This window comes from Phaethon aethereus, assembly GCF_964289735.1.
Source record: "Phaethon aethereus genome assembly, chromosome: 16".
Lineage (NCBI taxonomy): Eukaryota > Metazoa > Chordata > Aves > Phaethontiformes > Phaethontidae > Phaethon > Phaethon aethereus.
In genome coordinates, this window is record NC_138592.1 from 18,138,002 (window position 1) to 18,161,915 (window position 23,914).

Genomic DNA, 23,914 nt, shown 5'->3' on the forward strand with positions numbered 1-23,914 from the left:
TCCACTGTATACAAAGCTGTTGACTTCTTGTTCTGCCTTGTAATTCTTGTACATTTACTAAGGTGATCTGTAGGAACTGAGAAGTAGCTCATAGAAAAAAAAGTTATCTGTAAAAGGCAGATGGGACATAATGACATTTTTAATGTGTCACAAGCCTTTCTTTTAATGCAGCAATTACATTTTACATTTCACTAAATGTAGATGATCTGCTAAAGGTTAATATCGGAGGTAGACTTCATGAAGGGACATATTTAGTGTTTTGTATAAATGGAAAACTCAAAAGGCTACTGAAAGCTGACTCTAGACAGCCACTCAGCTTGCTTTGTGCTGAATAATTGGTAAGAATAGAAGGATTGAAGGGTTTTATTTCTTGATGGTAACTTTTGATTAATGTATCTGTAAAAGTTTCTTTGTAAATACTGTGTGAGGTGTGTCTAAGTTTCCAAACAAAACGATCTCTGCATTTCCAGATAAGTTTCTATGTAGGCAGTGCGGCACAGTTGAAGGATTTCAGCCGAGTCTGAAAATTGGTAGGAAATACAGAAACATGTTTTGTTCTGGTTGCATATAATCTTTGCTCTTTTTAAGCTCTGTGAGCTCTGAAATATATTTTTGGGTTACTTTAGTGTGTTTGACAAGACAGCTTGATATTTCTATCAAACGAAGACTTTCATATTGCAACAATCTTTGTAAGAACCACTCAAATAAAATTCTCTTAAAAAGGCCTTCACGAAGCTTTATTTCTCTGTTCTCTTAAGAACACAGCAGTGCGTGCTGAAGACGGGAGGTGAATGATAGATGCTTTGAAATGGTAGATGTTTGGAATACCACTCCTCGGGGAGGAAATGCAGGAGCTCTGTGTACTGCAGCTGTGGTTAAGGGCCTGTGGGTTTTCTCACTGCCTGGCCAGTGGGCAGCTCTTGCTGCAGCTTCATTCCAGGGATACTGCCCCCACTGCCCGCCTCTGCCTCTGTCTCTCTCAAATGGTTGTGTAGGAGTCACTCATGTTGGCTTCTAGTCTGGTTTCTGTAGGGCAGCCTGCCCCAGCAGATTGCTCTTAGTACCCCTTTCCCACCACTGTGTGATTTTTTTTTTTTTTTTTTTTTAATCACTGGCTAATAAAAGCTGTGTTTGACAAAGGTGTAGGGAGTATGTTCCACCTAGGTGGATGAAAATTGGCCAGGCAGGGATGCTGCCCCTCCTCCAAGAGAGAACATGGTGGTGACCTGGTCTCCAGCCTTCTGGGTGCTTCTGTTCAGGGTGGCTGTAGCTGAGGCTGAGCCTGCAGCATAGCAAGAGAATGTCTCGAGCAGTCCAGGAGAGAGCCATGGGAGGAAATGGGACCAGGTAACTGGAGGCAGTACCAAAGTAAATGTAGAGAGGGGCCAGGAACATACTACAGGAGGAGTGTCTTAGGAGCAGCTGAAGAAAGCCAGGCAAAGCTGTGCTCTGGTTTTGACATTATTTATGGTTTTAGTTGCCACTCTTCATCTAGTGATGCCAGTTGGAGTAAAACCTGAGCTGTTCCAGAGCTGTGTTGCTTGACATGGTTGCCATTGGTACAGTTTCTCTCTGAGATTACTAAGCTGCATGACAGCAGAGCAGGCTTTTGTGGCAGATTTGCATTTCTCCCATAAAAACTGGGGAAAGAGCACTTACATGACATAAAGGTTGTGTAGGTGCTGGTTCAGGTTCTGCTGCTGCTAACCAGTCCTATCCTTAAACAGAAATAAAGGAGGAGCAGAGCTAAGCCTTGTTTCAAAAGGCAAATCTGTGGAGATTGCAACACTAAAGTAAACATTCCATAGCTCAGCTGTGGGCAGTGCTACAGAGGCTGGTGAAGGGCAGGGACTCATACTGTTTTCCCTGGAAAGCCTTGAGCAACTTGTAGGCCTGTTAAGGCAGATTGCAGGGAAAGACTCCATTTCTGGTAGCTCAGCTCCTACAGGTGCAGCCCCTTCCGTTGCCAAGGGAATGAAAAAAGCCACTGGAAGTTCCTGTTGCTGGAGGCAGCCGCAACCACTGCTTCAGCCCTTCCCTTCGTTGGAAGGGCTCTATAGCAGAGTGCCCCTCACCAAGTGTGTAAGGCTGCACCCTCCAGAACCGTGAAAGAGGCAGTGTAGTTGGGCTGTGCTGTTTGGTGCTGGTAACGCAGTAAACCTGCAGCACAGCTACTCCTGAGGGGAAAGCTTTAAGAAAAGCATTGCACAAGACCTGACAAAGAGGTTGCATCTCCCATGTCTGGTGTCAAAATCATCCTTGTGACTCATCACAAAATACCTTCAGCTGTCACGTGGCACAAGCAGTTTTCCATTCTCCAGCAATTTAACGATTTCAAGCTCTAGTAGCATAGCTGTAACTGTTCTGTGCTCTTCCCTGACTGCTTCCAGCAGGCTGGCTGGCAGAAGGTGCCCAAGCTGCTGTAGTTTGCCCTCAGTTACAGAAGGACTTTCTCAAGTCCTGGGGTCCCTCGCTCTCTGCGAGGGCATTTGCCCCATATTACCTGGAACTCTGAAATGGGGCCAGCTTCAACCCACCCAATTTTTGCAAGAAGAGAGAAATTTGATAGTTGATCTGAATTAGCCACAGAGTAACTTTCCTAGACTTGGAAATTCACAAATGCCACAGGAGCAGCTCCCCATCAACACAGTGGGAATGTGAGCTGCCCAAGTACCAAAGGGAGAAATGTGTGCACTGTACTTACGCCTGTGAAATAGGAACTTTAATGTAGCACAAAGCATTATTAATTCTCATTGTCACAGGAGTAAGAGATGGGAGAAAAGTAGAAATTTGGTAAAAAGCACGTTTACAATCAGCAGAACAAGGACAGTGCTGCACCATTTCACGAAGAGCTCTCACTTCCAGGTATCTAAAGATTTTATTATGGTACAGAGAAGAAACGGAGGGGGGCACCCCCGGATAAAACCCAAGCTCCAGGTTAGCAGCGGATTCCCATACCAATAGCCATGAATGTCCCAAACGTCCCACCACTTTGCATCATTGTTTTGCCAACTCCACCCATCAGCTCTCGTCCTCTCATGCCAATCCTGAGATAAAGAAAAACACAGGAATTATATAAAAGCCAAAACCTTACAGGTAACAGACATGCAGCAGAAAACATTCGATACAACCAGCTAATGGTGGTCAAAGCATGCCCAAATCAAACACCACCTCTTCAGTCTAAATTTAAAATGATACTGCCTGCCTCTGCAAGGAAATGGGCTGCGGTGCCCCATGCCTGAGCTACTAGACCTGTTCTCTTTGGAGCATTTGAGTAACCCTCACCAATGGCCCATGTTTTTCCTGCAGCGCTACCAGCTGATACTGTACCCTCCTGCCACACCACTAGCAGGAACAGCATAACCTGCTAGTACCCCCCATACCGTTAATTTGAGCTAAAAAAAATTGTGCTGTCCAAGATTTGACTTGCCAGACAATAAAAAAGGTCTGAGCTGTTGTATTATAATCCTGTCTGGCTGCAGTGGCAGTATTTTTAATACCACCAACTTAAAACCGTGTTGTAAACTAACTTCCTATTTACCACTGGCACCATATTTTTAATAAGAGAGAAACTTGAAAGGCCTAGAAGTGTCCAGAGACATTTCTGTTCTCCAGTTCCCATCTACCTGAGGTCAGACAGAAACAAAAAGAATTGCTCCTTCTCAGGAAGCTCTTGGAATATTTGGCTTTTAAGCACTGCAGTGACTGTAGGGTCTAAGGAATTTCATGCACTTGATTTTTAAAATATGGAGATTTTCTCTCAAAAATGGTACAGCAGAAGTAACATAGCTGTGTCATTCAGGTATGACAGAACCACTGTCACTGCTTCTTCTAAATACCCTAAGTCTGTATTTTCTGCTAGCGTTGTACCACTTACACATACTCTCCAGGATTGGAGAGAAATCAGAAAACTTTTTAAACTCATCAGATTAGACTTACTGGCTTTTCCTCCTTTTAGGTTCACTACTAAATCATCACCCATGTTTAACCACAGATTAAAAAACCTCAAGCAGAGAGAGTTCTGCAAAATATGATAGAGCTTGTTTCAGTAATTCCTTTTCATGGATGATGTGTGCCAAAACCAGTCATGGAACCGCGCAAGAGCTAACTTGGAGCAGCGAGCAAAGTTTGTTTCTGTGCCAGCATGGTGGGGAGCGCCAGGGGAAGGTGGAATATTGTCCCTCTCCAATTCACAACGGGATTGTGCCAGTGCCAGCTACAGCTCTGCCTACACTCTTGCAATTAAGACTCAGGGTCAGTATAGTAATTGCCTCCATGCAAGGGTATGGGACACCCAAAGCAACCATGATGCAGATACCCAAGAGCTTGCAGCGTACCTCAGGAAGCTTTAGAGCAAGGAGAGGGCTGCACATGTATCTGCACAGACACTTCATCCAGCTCCTCCTGGAGCTGATCTTCCACCTCAGCTTCTGGGCACAACCTCCCTTACTAGTGGCAGGAAAAGGTCTGCAAAACTGCAACCTCCTTGTGCACAGCTGACCCAGAGGTGATGCCCCACCATTGCCAGACTTTCCCATTTGAGACCAGGGCTGACAGCAGGCTCTTGAACTGTGGCGAATTCGGAGCCACTGGCAAAGTTTCACCTATGTGGCAACACAGGAACAGCCCCGCACCTCCCTTCCCACTCCCCGAGTGGGAGCATTTCTCTCTGGCTATCACTGTGTCATGACCTGTCCATGGAAGCCATTTCCTCGGCATACCTGAGACAGGAAAATGTGCCGAACAGCGCTCCTGCTGCCATGCCCACTGCAAAGCCCATCATGAAGCCCATCTTTACTCTGTCAAAGCAGCTAGGCTGTGATTGCCCGTATGGGCCGACGGTCACAGGCATCTAGAAAAGAAAGCACAAAACCCCACACGGATTTACTGCTTTGTCTAACAACCAAACTGGGCTGGACAGCAGGTCCACATGTTTCAGAGCTTCTTGTAAGCGTAGTGCTGGAGGCTTTGCAGGCGTTCAAACATGTTTCCTCGCCTGCCAAGTAGGAAAAGACAAGGAGTCTTGATGATGGTCCCGTTTCGCCCTCAGCAAGGCCCTGTGAGCGGTGCTATGTCTCCGAGAGCTGTTTCAGGAGCTCACTCCGTGCTCTTCAGCTCCCAAAGAGCACGGCGTCACCTAGCAAAGCCTCCGCTGCCGGGCCCGAGCTGCCACCGACCTCGGAGGCAGAGAAGCGGGGCAGCGAATCTGCCCTTCAGGAGCCCAAGGCTAAGGCGGGGGCTCACCCCGCCGACCGCCCCGGCGGCTCCCCCGGGAGGGGCGGCCTCCGCCTCCCGCAAGGCCTCACCCCCGGCGCACCAGCACCCGCTTCACCTCGCGGGCGCTTCCAGCGCGCCCCGCCCCCGGGAGACCCGGACCTCCGCCACAGAGCCCGCGGGCGCGCTCGGAGAGGTGACGGCCAGCGCCCCGCCCGTACCTCGCTCCCCCCGGCCGCACCGCGCCCTCCGCCGCTGCCCGCTCTGGCCTCCGCTTCCGGCGCGCGCCGTGACGTTAACGGAAGGGGCGGGAGCCACCCTGCCCCACCCAGCTCCGTGGCCATGGTGGTCTGGCGGAGCCTGGCGGCTCTGCGGGTGGCTTCCGCCTTCCGGCGCCTCTCAGCGGCCGCGCCGCGACCGGCACCGGGTAAGGATAAGGCTAAGCCGCGGTGGGGGAAGAGCTGCTCCCGGGTAGGGGGCGGCGGCGACGGAGCCCGAGCCCGAGGCGCGGGCGGGCCTGGCTGTCGGAGCGCTGTCCCGCCGCTCCCGCTGACACCTGACGGTGGCTCGTCCTTCCTCTCTCTCCCCTCAGGGCGAAGCGGCGATGGAGACGGCGCCCTGCGGCCTCTCTACATGGACGTCCAGGCCACCACCCCGCTGGTAAGGGCCGGGCCTCGCAGGGGCTGCGGTCTTCCCCGCCTTCTCCGGTCGCGGCGTGGGAGCCTCGCGGCTGCCCGCAGTCCTGCAGCCGCCTCCTCGCCCCCCGAACCCGCGGTTTTCCCCTCAGAGAACAGGACGTACATGGGGAAGGGGAGAAATGAACTTTGTTCCTGTTTTTTCCCCCGAGCGCTCGCCTGCCTCCTGGGTTCGAGGCGCGCGCTGCGCTCCCGGGGACGCCGCGCGTGAGGCGGTGCCGCCTGGCGCCCGCTGCGGGGACGAGCGCGTGCCCCTGCCCAGGGCAACCCCGGCCGTCGCGGAACCGCGTTAGAGCTTATACGGGAATCTGCGGGGATGGGTATTGCTTTGAGGAGCAGCAAGAAACTCATTTAACCGAAATACTTACCAGTGTAATTTTCTGACGTTTTAAGACCTTGTATTTCTTCTCTAGAAAATCCCGTTCTTCTGTGATTGACATAGTGCAGATTGAGATTGTGTGTGTGGGCACAGAACAGAATTGCCGGATGCTCCTATTTGCTGGAGGCTGCGTTGTATATAACATGCAATAACCTCAAGTTTTCGTGATCTGACCTGAGCAAAACCTAGGCACTGCAGCAGAAGTGCTGCTAATCCTGGGGCCAGAGGGTGTCTGTAAAGGGGACAGAGGTGCTTTTCCTCCTCTGCCTCTAAGGCTGGGTGGTTTGTGTTGCGCAGGATCCCAGAGTCCTGGACAGCATGCTTCCCTACCTGACGGCCTACTATGGCAACCCCCACTCCCGGACCCATGCCTACGGCTGGGAGAGCGAGGCCGCCATGGAGAGGGCGAGGCGGGTGAGTCTTCGGCTTTCCGCAGTCATAGTGGTTTTCCTGCTGGCGAGGAAATTCAGTGTTGAAAGAAAATCAAAAGCAATGATAAAACTGTTGTACTTAGTTCTTTGTGGCTTGGATTTAGCAGCTTCCTCTTTGCCTAGCTGTACTTTAGCAGATTTATTGCAAGAAAAAATAGTGAGACTAGAGCAACTGAAATGGCAGAAAACAACACTTTAGGCAAAGATGCCTCAGGATTTTTGGTTTCCTGAGGTCACAAGCATGCTGCTGCAATAATTGGGCTAACTTCATATTTTATCATTCTCCTAATCTAAGGTGTGGGTCTTTGTCTTTTTTTTTTTTTTTTGAAGTAATATGTACTGGGTTTTTGTCTACTTAACTTTTATGTTCTTTTATTAGGCTAATGCTTAATACCACTACTGATAACGACTACGAATTCCTTATCTATTTTGTGTTAATACAGATATTTAGACTATTGTACGTGTGGCATAACTTTGTTAGACGCTAGCTGTAATCCTTTTGAGGCTCAAGGGGTTTTTCTTGAAAACATTTTGCATGTGTTTTGCTATGGTGAATTCATTGTATTTTATCTTAAGACATCAAATTTGTATTTCTTTTTAAACAGCAAGTTGCAGATTTAATAGGAGCTGATTCGAGGGAAATTATATTTACCAGTGGTGCAACAGAATCTAATAATATGGCAATTAAGGTAAAAGGTTTACACTGGTAGTAATTCATTACGTTAAAATTATGCTCTTAAGAACTGTATGCATCTTTCATCAGTTTAAATGTTAATATGTTAGCCTAGTTAATATTTGCATTCCTGAATTTACTCCTTGTGGTATTCTGCTGCATACACGGAGGAAATACTGGGACGTTCTGGTGCTTAGGGCATAGTTTTGAGGACAGAGTGTAATACTCGATGTTTTCTTACATGTGCCAAATACAGTCCTTCCGCTTATGTAACTAAAATCTTTATCAAGAAATACAGTGAGCTTATATCAGTTAACATTTTCACAGGCTTTTTGAACAGTGAGATGCTTTGAAAAATGAGTGCTGATGGAAATACGTCATGTGAATTATATGGCAGTACCTTTTAGATTCACGACTTTGGGGGCAAAAGGGAAGATCCAGATGAGTTATATCTAAATAGTAATTTCTCGTTTCTGATCATTTTCTGTAAAGTTTGTTTTCTTCAGTGGTCTAATGACAAATTTCTTGTTCATGGATTGTGCCTGACAGGGTGTTGCAAGGTTCTATAAGTCCAGAAAAAAGCATATCATTACTACACAAACAGAGCACAAGTGCGTGTTGGATTCTTGCCGTTCCTTGGAGACAGAAGGTTTTCGGGTCACATATCTACCTGTTAAAAAAAACGGGCTTATAGATTTGCAGGTAGGTTGTTTTCTGACAGAAAGTGAAAACTGAAGGGGTTTTTGCTTCTAATTGATGCTCAAGAGGACCTTGTGTCTTTATCATCCTCTTGATGATAAAGAGGAAGGATGGTAAATATCACAAGGTGGAATGAGAGTTGCAGTCAAATCTCTGTCACAGTTGAAGAAGGATTTTCTGTTCTGTCTGGTGGTCTAGACTTTTTCTGAACCAAAACATCCATCTCTGATCCCACCATTCACCTGCTGTCATTCATACTCACGCAGGAGGAGCTGTGCCATACCGTATAGAGGGCCTAGTACATGACTAGGATGGAGCTGGCTTTGATACAGGAGTTAAGGGGCTGGTGGCTAAAATTTGCTAGCAAATTAAAGGCGTGCTCAGGAATCTTTTGCTTCTGCTTTTAGTCACAACTCTCTTCCCTTTGAATATTTCACCAGGAGTTGGAGGCTGCATTCCAGCCAGATACCAGTTTGGTTTCTATAATGACTGTGAATAATGAAATAGGAGTAAAGCAGCCAATTCATGACATTGGTAAGTACACCCTGGCTTCCAGAGGCTGGCTAATGTCACTTCTGCTTCGTTTTACTTAACATTTTCGTAGCCAAGTGCTACTGAAGTAAAAGATTAAATGTAGTATGGTTAAGGAATAAATAATAATGCTGTCCCAAATAAAAACATATATTAAAAGGGAAGTGAGAATGAAATTCATTACTTTTACAGTGAGTGTTGCAGCAATTATAGCCTTGTAGTATAAATCAGCTGCAGTGTTTCTATTTTTATACTGAACTGTGTGATGGATGAACAAGTTGCACAGAATAACTGACCAAATTGAGTTTATGTACTCTAATGGTTTACTGAGTGCTTGTAGCGTTTAAGAGGAGAAATGTGCAGAACTGGGGTGAGAGGGGATGGTGAGCACTGCACTTAGACACCCCTTCCCCCCAATATTGCCATATATAGTCATGAACAATTGGTTTGGAGGTCAAAAGGCTGCTGAAGAGTCAGGTTTCTGGAACAGGAGGTGGGGAGAGGGTGAGCCAGGCTCTGGGCAGGCACATGGAGAGACGCGGACCTCAAAGCAGCCTGGTAAAGCAGGTGAAGGGAGAGCTGGAGAACTAGGGTTGTGGGAGCAGTCAGGGTCAGCGGATGGCCCACAGATGTAGCTCCCAGGATCCCACAGTGATTCCTTCTCAATGTTTCCCATGGCAGTGACAAAACACACCCTCCCCTTCATATTCAAGAAGTCCTTTCATAACGTGTTTGATTTTTTTAGGCAGTTTTTAGGCTTTGGCCTCTGCCCTGGGGTTTATACTGCATGGTTCTAGAGAGTATTGTTTTCACAGGCTATGGCAGGCATCTTACCCTGTTGTGCAGCTGCTGCATTTTTTTCTTTATTATGCTCAAAGCAGCATTTTCCCCAAGGCTCTTCAAGGTTATATTTCTTCACTGAGAAGTAATTGACCATCAGTGAGTTGCTTATAGGCCTGAGGACTCTTATTTTCCTCCTCTGCTTATGTTGTCAGGGATGTTACTGTGGTCTCATGCTTAAATGCCAGAGATACCTGGCATCTGGTTCCCGCAGTAAGTTCTCATAAAACCTTGATAACAGGTCTAATGGGCCAGGACTGGGCTCTTGCGGAGTTAACCTAAGCCGCTGTTAGCATGAGGCCTATGGCCTGATATTAGCAGTACCAATGCTGGTCTTGCTGGACTGCGGGAGGACAACTGTTGTGGTGGGTTGACCTTGGCAGGATGCTAGGTGCAACCAAGCTGCTCTATCACTCCCCTCCTTAGCAGAACAGGGGGGAGAAATTAGGATGGAAAAAACCCCATATGGGTCAAGAAAAGGACTCACTAATTGCTGTCATGGGCAAAACAGACTCGACTCGGGGAAAAATTAATTTAATTTATTACCAATGAAATTAATGAGAACTAAAACCAAATCTTAAAACCCCTTCCCCATACCCCTCCTTTCTTCCTGGCTCAATTTCATTCCCAAGTTCTCTCCCTCCTCCCCCCAAGTGGCGCAGGGGAACGGGGAATGGGGGTTGTGGTCAGTCCATCACACGTCTCTGCTGTTCCGTCCTCCTCGAGGGGAGGACCCCTCATACTCTTCCCCTGCTCCAGCGTGGGGCCCTTCCCATGGGAGAAGTCCCACGGACTTCTTCAATGTGAGTCCTTCCCATGGGCTGCCGTTCTTCACGAGCTGCTCCAGCCTGAGTCCCCCACGGGTGCTGTCCTTCAGGAACGAGCTGCTCCAGCCTGAGTCCCCCACGGGTGCCGTCCTTCAGGAACAGGCTGCTCCAGCCTGGCCCCTGCGGGGTCCCAGGTCCTGCCAGCAAACCTGCTCCAGCCGGGGCTCCTCTCTCTCCCCACGGGGCCACAGGCCCTGCCAGGAGCCGGCCCCGGCACGGGCTGCCCATGGGGTCACGGCCTTCTTCGGGCATCCCCCTGCTCTGGCGTGGGGCCCTCCCCGGGTGCGGGTGCAGATCTGCTCCCCCGTGGAGCTCCACGGCCGCAGGGGCACAGCCGGCCTCCCCGTGGGCTTCCCCAGGGGCTGCCGGGGACCCTCTGCTCTGGCGCCTGGAGCCCCTCCTGCCTCTCCTTCTCTGAGCTGGAGGTCTGCAGGGCTGTTCCTCTCACATATTCTCACTCTTTTGGCTACAATTGCCCAGTTTTTCTTCCCCTTCTTAATTCTGTTACCGCAGAGATGCTGCCACCATCGCTGATGGGCTTGGCCTTGGCCAGCACTGGATCTGTCTTGGAGCCAGCTGGCACTGGCTCTCTGGGATGTAGAGGAAGCTCCTACATGTCTTTAGACACTTTATGGTAAACGAAACATGACAGCACCCATTTCTCCTTTTGTCACCTCACAACTGGTCCCTGCTATAAACTGATGCTTTAGATTCAGTGTTGGAATCATTGGAATCATAACGATTAGATGAGATAATGTGGGGGTTTTTTGCTTCTGTGTGTTTATTACAGGTGAGATCTGCCGTGCCCATAAGGTTTTCTTCCACACGGATGCTGCACAAGCAATTGGTAAAATTCCTATGGATGTCAACGACATGAAAATTGATCTTATGAGCATCAGTGGCCATAAAATTTATGGGCCCAAAGGTACTTACCGAAGTGCTATTCTAGAGAATTGTTGCTTCCATACCTACCTTAAGGTAACAGCACAAGGTATGAAGTCAAACCTGTCTGTCATAGTGACTGTTAGTTAAACTGTAGAAAGCTATTCAAAGACTGGTATTGGACTGACTTTCATGAACTTTCTGTTCAGGCATTGCTGACAGACTTAGGGCTGTGGTAAGTGGGTCTTCAGTGCTGATGGATTGTGAGGTGGCTTCACTGAAGGAAGAAACAGTATCTTAGAATGATGGCAGCATTAGGAGTGGCTTTTCAGGAGTCATCTGCTTGGTGTGAAACAGCATGAATGCTGAAACAGTTGAAATGGAATTAACTGGGTTGTAGGGCAAAGTTTAGACCCAAGTGTAAATTGCAACGAAGAGATCAAAAAGTAACTAGAAAGATTAAAGTTGTAGTGATTTTGATTGTCTTCTTCCAACGGCTTCTTCACCCGCAGTCGCATTTGTGCATCTTCTTTGCAGAATGGGGTTCAAAATCCAGCTATGGGTTTTCTAGTTGACTCCCAAATAGTAAAAGTTCAGGTATTATCACTGGCATGGTCCATTTAGTTTGTAACACCAGATGTAGAAAGACGGATATCAGATTTGCTGTATTCTATGTGCTATTCAGAAACAAAATTACTATTTTTTCAATATGCCATCTTTTTCTGTACGAGCTCTCCTGAGAGCTGAAGATACATCTCTGGATGAGGACTAAGTTTTCAACCATTAACTTTGGGCAGCTGACAGACATAAATGTTCACAACTTACTATGACCAGAAGTTGTAACCATTCTTCCTGTGGTGACAGTCAGCCATTAGGTATGCAAGGCACATGAAGACATGGAAATCAAGGTTCCAGGTGAGGAGACTAGAAAGTGAAATTGGCTGGCTGTCAGAAGGGGCTTAACTAATCTACCTGTTGGAAATTGGTGTCACTGATGAGTTGTCCCTAAAGAGAAGAAAGGGAGAGGACTCCTGGGACTGGTGCTGGCCCGGTAATCCAGGGAAAGGAGTTCTAGAGCTTTCAGTTGGAAGTCAGTAATGGAACATTAGTGAATGAAATATCAGTACTTCAGTGCAAAGGGATGAACTTCAGCTGTGCACAGCAATTGTGAGAAGTAAGGGAAGTACTGAGTCCTTACGCGGCTGAAGCATACTGGGGGAAATTGAGCTTCTCCCACAGCTGAAGCTCTGGGAGCCTGAATGAAGAGCAACACGAACAAACACCTTTTCCTAGGAAATACTGTGCTTCTGTATGTGTTCACAGCGTTTTTCTCCAGTGAGGTGTCCAAATATGTGTTTTCTGTGGAAATAAGGAATGTTTCCAAACCTTGGAGTCCCTTTTCATAATTTCAGAACTGTGAGTGTATACTAAAACAGCTTTCCTTGTTTTCAAGGGGTTGGTGCTATCTATGTTCGCCGTCGACCGCGTGTCAGGCTAGAACCCCTGCAAAGTGGAGGAGGCCAGGAGAGAGGACTGCGGTCTGGGACTGTGCCCACTCCTTTAGCAGTAGGCCTGGGGGCAGCATGTGAAGTGGCACAGCAAGAGATGGAGGTATGTGGGAGAAGATATTTGTCTTGGATTACAGAAAATAGTATAACAGGGGTAGTTAGATCTTGGATTGCTTAAGTCTTTTTGGGTCCGTGTGCCTGAATTAAATTTGGTTCTTGTGTTGTAAAATTAAGTAAATGTTTTGAGATCTTCAAGGATGTTTTAGGGTAATTGGAAGTTGATTTTCAGCTTGCTTAAGTTTCTTTTTTCTTGAAGTGGTTTGAGTCATGGTTTTCTACAACACGTTTACAGTTTTAGTGAAATATGGCTTTAAGTGCTTCTATTCATCTCTCCATTCTGCAAACGTGTATTAGCAGCATCTCTGAAATGAAATAAATCATGTTTATGTAATGTATATTGGAAAAAACAAGACTTCCTAGTCCATTATCATACCTATTAAATGTGTATAAGTTCAAGTTTACTGCAGCTTTGCAGCTAATAATTTGATGGGTTTTTTTCCTAGTTTGGACAGTAAAGTTTATTTGCTAGGTCTGGTGTCTAAGCCTCTGTGTGCTGCTATATCTGTTTGTGGACGCCAATGCATTCCTTACAGCTGAAATGTTTTTACATCCTTTAACATAGTGCCAATGGGATCCATAAATGAGGTCTGTGCCCATAGGATTAAGCTTCTTCCTGGGAGGACAGGCAGAGATCTGCCATCTGAGCTGGGTGCTTATGGAAGCCGCCTTAGAGGCTGGAGAGCCTGCAGAGCCTGAATTTTGCATGAGCCTCAGATCTGGATTCTTGTTCTTGCGTAGCAGAGTTTTGGCATTTCTAAACTAAATAATATTTGAGATAGCCTTGTTTTCTTCTAAAGCTTTTTCAAGCTTGTAAACAAGCATGAATTGCATGTGTGTGTCTGGCCTTTTCTGTGCACTGGAGCTGATATCATACCTTACTGCTTTTTTGCACTAAGTGACCTCAATTTTTAGTCTAGAATGAGATGCTGCACATAGGCAGTTCTCATTGCGTAGGTTACGTGTTGTAAAAGCTGAGTTCACAGTAATTTGCAAGTCCATGTCTTTGTGTAGTGTAGTGTGAGAGCTTCTAGGAGAATAAGGAGCACTTACCATAACAGATGCCCTTTCTTAAGTCGCAAAATGCATCATCTTATGTATTACTTAACTTGTCTTTAAACACAAAGAACTCAGTGCTTTTAAGAAAGCCAATTTGGCAGCTTGTATATATAGATCTTTCTGAATGGTTTGGAATATTTTTGAAGGCTGAGGTAGCTAGGACCAAACTGGTAATTCTCTTTTAAAACAGTCTCTAGAGTAGGCAAAGTTTGACAGTTTCTTTTTAAGTTTCAGATGTGTTCTTTCCCTAGTCTAACCAAACCCAGCTACTTCAGTCTGCCTACGGCTGGTGACACAAAGCAATTTGAGTGAGGTCGAACTGTACACTGTTTATTATTTTGGTCTCTTTTCTGGTTTCTTTGTTAGTATGACCACAAGCGAATCTCACAACTGGCAGAACGACTAGTTACAAAAATAATGACTGAGGTTCCTGATGTGGTTATGAATGGAGATAAAGAGCATCGCTATCCAGGTAACATTAGCAAAATCCTGAGCCCCTTAGAACTGTCTAGCTCCTCAGTGTTAATGGCCATGACTGAATAATGCACTCTAGCTACACATTGTGCAAGTACTGCCATATGGGATAGGATTTGCCCTAGGTTTCAGTTGATGCAAGTTTTTTTTTCTATTTCATTTATTTGTATGTAGGATGCATCAATTTATCTTTTGCATATGTGGAAGGAGAGAGTCTTCTGATGGCTCTGAAAGACGTGGCTCTGTCTTCAGGAAGGTAGGTGGAACGTGTGGGAAGGATAGCAGTATGTTTTGGAGAGAATGTAACATCCTGCACCTGGGTCAGGGCAACCCCCGGTATCAGTACAGGCTGGGGCATGAAGAGATGGAGAGCAGCCCTGCCGAGAAGGACTTGGGGTACTGGTGGATGAAAAGCTGGCCATGAGCCAGCAATATGTGCTCACAGCCCAGAAGGCCAACTGCATCCTGGGCTGCACCCAAAGCAGGTGAGACCCCACCTGGAGTACTGCATCCAGCTCTGGAGCCCTCAGCACAGGAAAGGCCTGTTGGAGCGGGTCCAGAGGAGGCCACAAAAATTATAAGAGGGATGGAACACTTGTCTTGTGAGGACAGGCTGAGTTATTCAGTGTGGAGAAGAGAAGGCTCGGGAGAGACAGTACAGCCTTCCAGTACTTAAAGGGGGCCTATAGGAAAGATGGAGGGAGACTTTTTAGCAGGGCCTGTTGTGATAGGACAAGGGATAATGGCTTTAAATTAAAAGAGGGTGGATTGAGACTAGATACAAGGAAGAAATTTTTCCCTGTGAGGGTGGTGAAGCACTGGCACAGGTTGCCCAGAGAGGTGGTAGATGTTCCCATCCCTGGAAATATTCCAGGTCAGGTTGGACAGGGCTCTGCTAGTTTAAGATGTCCCTGCTCATGACAGGGGGGTTGGACTAGATGACCTTTACAGGTCACTTCCAACGCAAAGGTTCTGTGATCTGCTAATGGAGGTACAAACTACGGAGTGGTCTCCTCTGTGCCCTGTATTTGCATGTTTGCTTAATGAGTCACCCTGGCATTGATTGCATTCTAAGACGGTGTTTCTCTGACGTGGCGTATTTCAAATGAAGGTCAAATTTACGTTATGTGAAAGCAAAAAAAAAAAAACAACCACCCCCAAACACCACCACTCCCAACATAACTAGAAAAACCAATCTAGACATTCCTACCTGCCAGCCTTGCAGACTGCGATCTGAGTAGCTTGACTTGTAACTGCTGATGAAACTCATTCTAAAGGCTAACAGCATCTGTGCAGCTTCTGTCCTTCAGCAGGATTTCACACAAGTGGTAGATCATAACTAGAATCTAGCGAGGCTGGACAAATACCTAAATTAAATTAGCTCATAGTCCCTGTGTGTAATGCAAAAGCAGGAAGAAAATTGCAAACACTTTTGTGGAGCTCTGTTGACTCTACAGGAGTGACCAGTAACGTTTCTGTTACTAAGACAAACTTGATGCTTATGAAGTTAATGGAGTGTAAAGATACCCTCCTCTCCTCACCTTTGGAACAAAGCAGTCAGCGTATCTTAATTAGAAATATGTTGGCACTATGAACAGGAAGAGCAAGTCTCAACATGACTGTCTCTGAAGCCGAACACTTCTGTAATTTGAAGATCTCTTCTGAGGCTCTGCTTTGTTCACCAGAGAGCTGTAAACAGTCTCCAGTTTGTGCTGCATGTTGCTACCAGTAAAAATTGAGTAACGACATGTAATGAGTTTTGCCTATTGATTTAAGATGGAAGTTCTTTTTACTGATGACTGACTATTACTAGTTCATCTTGCTCTGGATTCCTCTGTGCACTGTATTACATTGATTTGTTCTGCTGCCAAACAACAGCTTGTGAAGTCTTTTTTTTTTTTTTTCTTTTTTAATGTTCCTGTTGGTATGTTACTTCTCTGGTAGTTCTGTCTTGGTTCCTTTGTCTTTTTTGCACAGCCTTCACTTCAGTTACCTCTTAGCCTGCATTCCTGCTGCTTCTGTTTGGCATTGTGTTTATTCTTACTGTGTTATCTGTGCTCTTTCTTCTTACCTCATGCTTCTAATTTATTACCTTCATTCCCCTCTAATGTCTACTCCTTCCCTTCTTTTTCTTCAGCAGCAGAAATACCACTCTTCTGGCTTGTATTCACTGGTGGCTTACAAGAGGCTAGAGAAGCTGGTACAGGTTGTTGTAAAGAGTCATAGTAATATTAAATGTCTGTAAGTGACCTGTTTTTTATTGGAGGAGACTGGTGAAGTGTTACTTCAGTGTAGCATCTGCACATGAACAAAAGTTTGAAATTTGCCTAACTTCCCTTTCCCCAGCGCTTGCACATCAGCTTCTCTGGAGCCTTCCTATGTTTTGCGGGCAATCGGAACAGATGAAGACTTGGCTCACTCATCTATAAGGTGTGTGGAGTGGCCTTCCCTAATGCTTCCAAATATTTTTCTTTTCTGCTGAAAGTAGGTGGTGGATCTGTTCCATCCCTCTATGCACGTTATTCTAGTCCTTAATGGTTTTCTTTTGGTTTAGATTTGGCATTGGTCGTTTCACTACAGAAGAAGAAGTGGATTATACAGTGCAGAAGTGCATACAGCATGTTAAGAGGCTGAGGGAAATGAGGTGAGCCATCTTCTTATTGAACGTAAAGACCTCTTGGGTATGATAATCAGTTGATGAGGTTGATTTAGTTGAGAGTAATTGCTTCAAAAATCTGGTGGTGTCTCTATATAAGCAAGCAGTGTTGCCAGGGTGGGTAGTGGGCCTGATGTTAACAGTTGTGACAATTTTTCAAGGAAACAAACCTGACAAACCTTCTCCCAGATCCTTTGTTTGGCAGGGAAAGAATATGAGTAGGGCATGCAGGTATGGCAGTACCTAGAAGTTTCTAAGCCAGAGATGGTGTTACTGAGTTTGTTTATTGATAAGTTGTTTTATTTTGGTGAAACTGAATGACTTCTGACTCATCTGGACAGTGTCAAATGTGAGGGCTCAGTCTCTGACAGACACGAATTCTTTATGCGCAAAGTCGGAGCAGGAAATGAGGTGGAGCACCTGCACTCTCACCTCTCTCATTTTGGGCTGAGGTCACAGTTGAGGATTGATCATCTGAAGCTCACTGACCTCCAGAAGGAGAGGATAGGTAGATGGGTATCTCCTAATTTCTTGTGTAGTGATGAAATTGTTTGGTTATTGTTGATGTCATCCTGTGCATTTTAGATAGCTCTCATTTTTCTCCTTTCTTTACAGCCCCCTCTGGGAAATGGTGCAGGATGGAATTGACCTCAAAAGCATTAAATGGACTCAGCACTGAGAAGACATTGCTATCCATGGACTAGATGTGGATTAAAATGCATTTTCTGTACTTTCCTGAACAAATTATGCAGCACTGATGTTTTCTCACACTTGCAATTTGACTGGAAAATTACCCTTTATGATCACAAAGCCAAAAGAAGCCAAAAATTCAACTAGTCTTTATCCTGGAGAAAGGCAGGATGATGTAACACCCATTGCATTTATACTGACACACAGAAATTTATGCTAAAACATAATTTACTTGGAAAGGTATTTTCTAATAAGAAAATGAAATCAGTGTGTTACTCCTGGGCCAGTGGAATCCTGGCGAGAACTTGTTGCTTCTCAGTGTAAAACATCCTGTTCTGTTTGTGGCACAGACCTATTGCCAGGCCTCACGTTCTTTCTGTTTGAGGTAGGCATCCTGCAACAGCAGCTGCTTTTGTGCTGCTCAGGTGCATTGCATTGCAAGAAATTCTCAGATAGGAAGAAGCTTGGCATTTCTGGAGGAAAGGGATGCCTCAGTGTGGCTATGTGCCTTCACAATTAAGTTGTACATGCAGTTAAGAACAATTTTTTCCTGAAACCGAGTATTTTTGCCTCTTTTTCCTTGGTTTTATCTTTTTTTTGATGCATGATGCTTGTACAGACCAATGTGCATTAATCCAAAACATCTTTCTGCATTACAGAACTTAAGATACAATGATGATGCACTTTGCTGTCCCCTCCATTGTGTTTTTTCCATGCAATTTTTTTCTAAGTAAGGAAAGAAAACTTGAATGGCTGGTGAGGGGGTTAGGCACAGGGTATGTCAGCTTCAGTTGCAGTACCAGTTTTAGTTGGAACATGAGTGATGGTGGTGGGGAGAGCAGATAAAGTGCGGTCTTAATGCAGTCTGGGTTTTTTGTTGTTTTGTTTCTTTTTTTCTCCCCTTGTGATTAGTCCTTTGCTGTTACTCAGGGTTCACCTATGGGCCGTTGGCTGCTCTCACTTTAGGGAGTCTTGCGCAGTTGAGCCTGGATGTTTTGTCTGGAGATAAGAACATGTGGCTCTGGAGTTTTCTCTGTGTGACAGACTGTAATTCTGTCTGACTAGAGACTTACATAGGAATCTGTTCCCTGCAAACGCTGGGGGGAAAGTGTCTGTTAAAAAGGGTTTGATGAGATTAATTCCTGTCAGTGTTTCTCCTTTCTTACCTTTGTTGATCTTTCCAGCAGGAAACTTAACCCCGTATTACGAAGTGCCTTTTTTTCAGTTGCATATGCAGACAGCTCTCAAATTAATTTTGTTGATTGATGGATGCTGTATTAGCTGGTGAATTTAATATACCCTATTGATGGTGTGTCTTCTGTTCTGGATGGTACCTACCTCAAGGATGAACCATGTAATGTCAAAGCTGAAGCTAAGTCTCATGAGGTGGATTGTGTTACAGAAGCTTGTTCTGTTTTGTTTTGTTTTGTTACCAAGGACAGATTCAGTTGTTTGTAATGCAAAGCTAATCCTCAGTTGTTCTATTTGAAATTACTAGCTTTAGTAGTTTTAATACTGTAGGGCTGGCACCTTATACTTAATCACAACATTTTTAAAGCTACCATATGCATAAATAGGTTTTAGAGGTGTTGTATGTACTATGTTTTATCCTTGGGCTGTATATGTTTTCTGGATTACGCATGTGATACCACTTTCCCAGCATGTTTTAGAACTATATGTTTATAAAATTGTTCTTTGTGTTTCATAGATGATAAAAAACATAGATAAGACTTAAACTTGGCTACTTTCAGTCCTTTCGGATCCACCTTTCTGGCTGAACTATGCAGCACAATCAGACAGGGCTCTGAGCAACCTGATGTTGTTGAAGAAATCCCTGCTTATTGCGGGGGGGGGGCATGGGGGGGGGTGGACTAGATGACCTTTAAAGGTGCCTTCCAACCCAGACTATTCTATGATTGTATGAAATTGCAGCCTTTCATTAGAGAACAGAGAAAGATAAACTCCCAAGTTTTCTAGGAGCACTGTTAGAAACTCTTTCTGTCATGAAGCTGACATTTTTTTGATGAGTCATTCTTCTGAAGCTCAGTGCCTGATCTGACCTAACTTTTTTTAAACTCAAATAGCTTCAATTGTTATTATTTTGAGAAAAGGGAGCCCCAAATCTTCAAGATTCTGAGCACCTCTTAGATTTAAAATATAAATTCTATATGTAAAGGTTTGGGCAACTCATTCACACTGTTAACAAATGTTTGTCCTATAAGCATTTTCAAACAAGATGAGGACAAATTTATAGTGGAGATACTTTTCCCCATGACAGAAAGAAGTAATGCCAAGGATGAATGTCTATTTGTAGACCACTGAATGCAGTTAAAGCTTTTTGTGTGGGGAGGTAAGTTTCTTTGGGAAGAGAATATTTAAAAACGGAACTGCCTGTAACTTGGAAGTGAAGGAGCCATGGGGTTTTGTGAGGGCTTTTTTGGTGATTAATTGGAGCCATCTGCAGGGCATTAAATTAATAATACAAGGTGATGATACCAGTGAGGTGAAGATTTAGTGTTGCCATTTTGCAAGTGTCATAAAAATTGAACCAATGTGATAAATGGGAATAAAATAAACTTCAGTAGTGCAAGATGGTTAGGTAATACACAAGGGGAGAAAAAAATTCTCCGTGACAGATTTTAGTGTTTCTAAAAGCTGATAGAGCATATCACTTAACTATAAAAATTAGTGAATATTTCTTCAGGAAGGATAATACAGAATTAGACAGTTACCTGTTTGGGACTTGAGGAGATGGAGAGGAAGATGGCCGGTTAACAGGTTTGTTGATAATGTTATATAGCCAGGCATGAACTTATTTGGGATTTTTTTAAAAGTGATAAATTAACATAAACACTATTGCTCCCAACAAAATACCACCTCTTATCGTCAATCTTGTATCTGCCTGATTGGTCGACTTGCTGTTCTCTGTCTGGTGTGACTTCAGTCATGATCCAACTGTCTTCGGTCAGATTGTTTCTGCTAACAACATGTATGTCCTGTGCTTTGAAATGATACAGTTTCCCAAAGCTGAGTGCCAAAAAGTTGGCCTAAGAGATCTCTTCTCTACTAAAGACAGTTTTGATTAAATTTCAGGATGTTGAGTGAATAAGGCCCTGCACTGGAAGAAAGCAAATGCCAGTTTTTAAAATAGACAAGCTGAGAGAACTGAGCACTCTGACAGATGGTGTTCCTCATAACTATCCGAAACAGAGTAATAAAAAGAGGCTGGCACAAGATGCTTTTCTATGAAGAAAAGCTCTTAATAATGAGCAATCAAAGTGGTTTTGTGCTGAGTAGGCATAGTCAAACAAACAAGGTGTTTAGCTTACTTTTGGAAAGTAACTATGCAGGATCACTAAGGCACATCATAGCTGAGTGACAGATTTTAAGTATAGATAGGAATGAGAGTATTTCTGGGAGGCATTGGTGAGGATTATTTCTGTTGACCATTTTTCTAAATGATCTGGATCAATTAACACAGCTGACACAATCAGAATTAATGTAATCAGAAAGGAAAATACAAAGTAGGATGAATCATTTAGTAAACTAGGTTCATTCATCCACATTCTTGGACAGCTGAAGGAATAGGATCAGAGGTCGTGTTTACAGAATGGTATCTCTAGGGTGCTGGAGAAGCAAGGAGCCTGGGATTTGGGATAATGTTTGCAGACTAATGGTGTAGCAGAGGTATAATGCAAGGAGGAAGACATTTTTATTTCAGATGTGGAATCGGCACAATGGATACTGGTTCCCTCAAGCTTAATGTCAAAATGTCCTGTGTGAATTCTTTTTTTTCCCCTAGTTGCGTACCTAACACCCTACTTCAGTTTTGGTTTAGATCGAGGAGACAGATAAATTAGCTCTCTCTCAAATGTTTCCTGGTACCTAATAAAGGCAAATCTCATTCTTCACTAGCACCGTTTTCCTCTGCCTGCCTTCCACCACATGCATGTTACAGGGGACCATACTGGACGTTACTAATGATCCCTGTCTTTTGCCTACCAGTGTTTTGCTTTCCAGAGACACTTTTCACCCTGCTTTTGGTACCTCATTGCATCACGCTGCCAACTCCTCTGGTACCCTTGGTTACTTGGCATGCTCCTAATACTAGTCCCAGTATTAGGACTGGGAGATTTTGTTCACTCTACAAACAAATCTGCTTCTGTTAATCTTGAGTGAACTAAATGTCCCAATGAAAATTGGAGTATGGCTGAGAGGACAGTTGGACACCTGTGGAGGTAATCTGTGTCACAGGTGTCTTTGCTCCAGCTGAGCTGCAGCGCAGACCAGAATGCTTGAGGTTACACATCTACCCATCTGCAGCAGCTGTCCAGGGCATCAGGACTTGGTCTCCAGTGTACCTTTGTTGAGTCAGTACAAACACAGTCTAGAGGCATACTGAGGATTATAGAGTTTGGTACTGAGCTCTTTTTGCTGATCCACACAGTAAAGTCACAAGTCTCACCACCAGACTTTATTTCAGCAACAAAGAGCACCGTGGTGACTCATCACATTGTGCAAAAGCTGAAAAGTCTTAGTTTTCTTCTCACCTGGGCTACTCTAGCACTGCCGTTTGTTATCCTACACCTTCTGCCTGCTGCAGGGTGGCTGGTGCAGCCTGGGAAGTGCTGCAGAGCAAGGGTCTCAGCTGCAGGTGTTCCTGCCACCCCTCCCGTACCTTAGGCAGCAGCTCTTCAGGGGTCTGGCAAGCCCGGCTGTGGATACTTGTGGTGGCTCCAAGCACTTGCTTCCCTCGGCTGTGTTGAGGGGTGCATGCTGACAGCATGGGAGTACAAAGAAGGGATATATAGGGAAGCAAATCATGGAGTGGGGGTTATTGTGGGACTGAGCAGCCCCAGGCCTGATCCCATTGCCTCAGGACAACAAAAACCATCATATGTTTTGGGCCTGGTTCACAGAATTAAGTGGTGAAAAACAGCTAAGTTAACTGAGTTGTTGAACTGGAAAAGTGTTTGGGATGTGAGGTGATGATTTATTCATTTGTTTCTTGCAGCTGACTATGTGGGGTTTTTTTTCCTTGAAAATGGATGCTGCTGAAGTACTCATGTCCACTGAAGCACAGTGACAGAGCATCTCCTGAGAGGTGTCTAGCTGTTCTTCAGCTCAGGACGCTGTTTAGTAATTTGCATTGCATGGGGCAGGTACACTCAAAAGGGCATTGACCCAGGGTACTCTGACTTCCATTTTAATTCTGCAATCTGGTCCTAAGTGAAGAAGTCAGAAGCAACCACTGTCCTCAGGATTCTTTTGTTCACTGGAAGTTCAATGCCTCCTTTCGACTCTGTGTTTCCTCAGCAATAACCCTCAGTTACTATCTATATATATACACACGCCCATCATTAATTTCCAGAAAATGTGTCACACTATCATCATATTACTATTGTACCGGAGACAACTGTACGAATCTTATACTGTGGGTCCAACGTCGCTCTTCTCAATCTTCTAGCTGTGGTGTTGCCTGTGCTAACACGGACGCCAAGGACGCTTTTTCATGACGTAACCCACAGCGTCAGCCTCCCGCGGCGCCTCAACCAGCCTTGAGGCGAAGCGCGACCCGCCGCACAGCGCATGCGCCGTTTGCCCCTGCGCGCGGCCCTGCCCCAGGAGGGGCGGGCGGCAGAAGGCCCTGGCGCGCGCAGGCGGGTCCCGCCTTCCTCGGGCCGCCTGGCCCAGGCCCCGCCCCTCCCTGGCGGCGGGTGGTGGCGCCGCATCGAGGCGGCCATTTTGTGGCGCTGCGCGGTCGGTGGCGCTGGGTTCGGCGCGGAGCGGGGCCCGGGGCGGTTGGGCTCCGTTCTAACCCTTTTTCGCGTACAGATCCCTCGGTAAGAGCGCGGCTGCGCCCGGGCGGGCTGGGCCGCCTGTCCTGCCCCGCGCTGCGGGCCCGCGGCGTGGCGAGGAGGGGAGGCGAGGCGAGGCGAGGGGAGGGAGGCCGGACGCGGCGCGGCTGGCACGCGTCCCTGCGCACAAAGGGCCGGGTCGGGCCGGGCGGTGCCTCCCGCGCTGCAGGCCCGGGGCGCCGAGCGGGGGCCGCTTCCGCCTCGCCGCGGCCTGGGCGTTGGGGCTGAGCGGCCCGGGCCGCGGGCCGGACCCCGCCCTCGCCGGCTCCCGCCCTCCCTCTCGCCCTCTCGCCGCGCCTCTGCCCGCGCCCGGCGGCCCGCGGAGCTGCGCGGCCGGCGCGGGCAGGTGAGTATGTGCGGGCCGAGCGCAGGCGCCGAGGG

The 23,914-nt window shown here is 46.1% G+C and overlaps 2 protein-coding genes across 3 annotated transcripts; one reads left to right on the forward strand and one right to left on the reverse strand.

Moving 5' to 3' along the window:
- Nucleotides 1-2,836: 2,836 nt before the first annotated feature.
- On the reverse strand, nucleotides 2,837-4,896 carry ROMO1 (reactive oxygen species modulator 1). Its single transcript, XM_082007060.1, has 2 exons — nucleotides 4,722-4,896; nucleotides 2,837-3,047 (listed from the first exon to the last, which is right to left on the reverse strand). Exons 1-2 carry the CDS (start codon nucleotides 4,850-4,852, stop codon nucleotides 2,939-2,941), a joined length of 240 nt encoding a protein of 79 aa, XP_081863186.1. The 5' UTR covers nucleotides 4,853-4,896; the 3' UTR covers nucleotides 2,837-2,938.
- A 660-nt stretch (nucleotides 4,897-5,556) lies between these two features.
- On the forward strand, nucleotides 5,557-17,969 carry NFS1 (NFS1 cysteine desulfurase; the record flags this gene model as incomplete). 2 transcript variants are annotated; one of them, XM_082007077.1, is made up of 13 exons in its annotated part: nucleotides 5,557-5,663; nucleotides 5,814-5,874; nucleotides 6,586-6,702; nucleotides 7,325-7,408; nucleotides 7,942-8,094; nucleotides 8,532-8,625; nucleotides 11,080-11,214; nucleotides 12,625-12,782; nucleotides 14,222-14,327; nucleotides 14,504-14,585; nucleotides 16,676-16,759; nucleotides 16,884-16,973; nucleotides 17,601-17,969. In XM_082007077.1, the coding sequence occupies 13 exons, from the start codon at nucleotides 5,557-5,559 to the stop codon at nucleotides 17,662-17,664; spliced, it is 1,335 nt and encodes a 444-aa protein (XP_081863203.1). In that variant the 3' UTR covers nucleotides 17,665-17,969. The 2 variants fall into 2 exon arrangements, with proteins under 2 accessions (XP_081863203.1, XP_081863204.1); XM_082007078.1 differs by having other exon boundaries at nucleotides 5,557-5,641; nucleotides 5,807-5,874.
- Nucleotides 17,970-23,914: the final 5,945 nt, after the last annotated feature.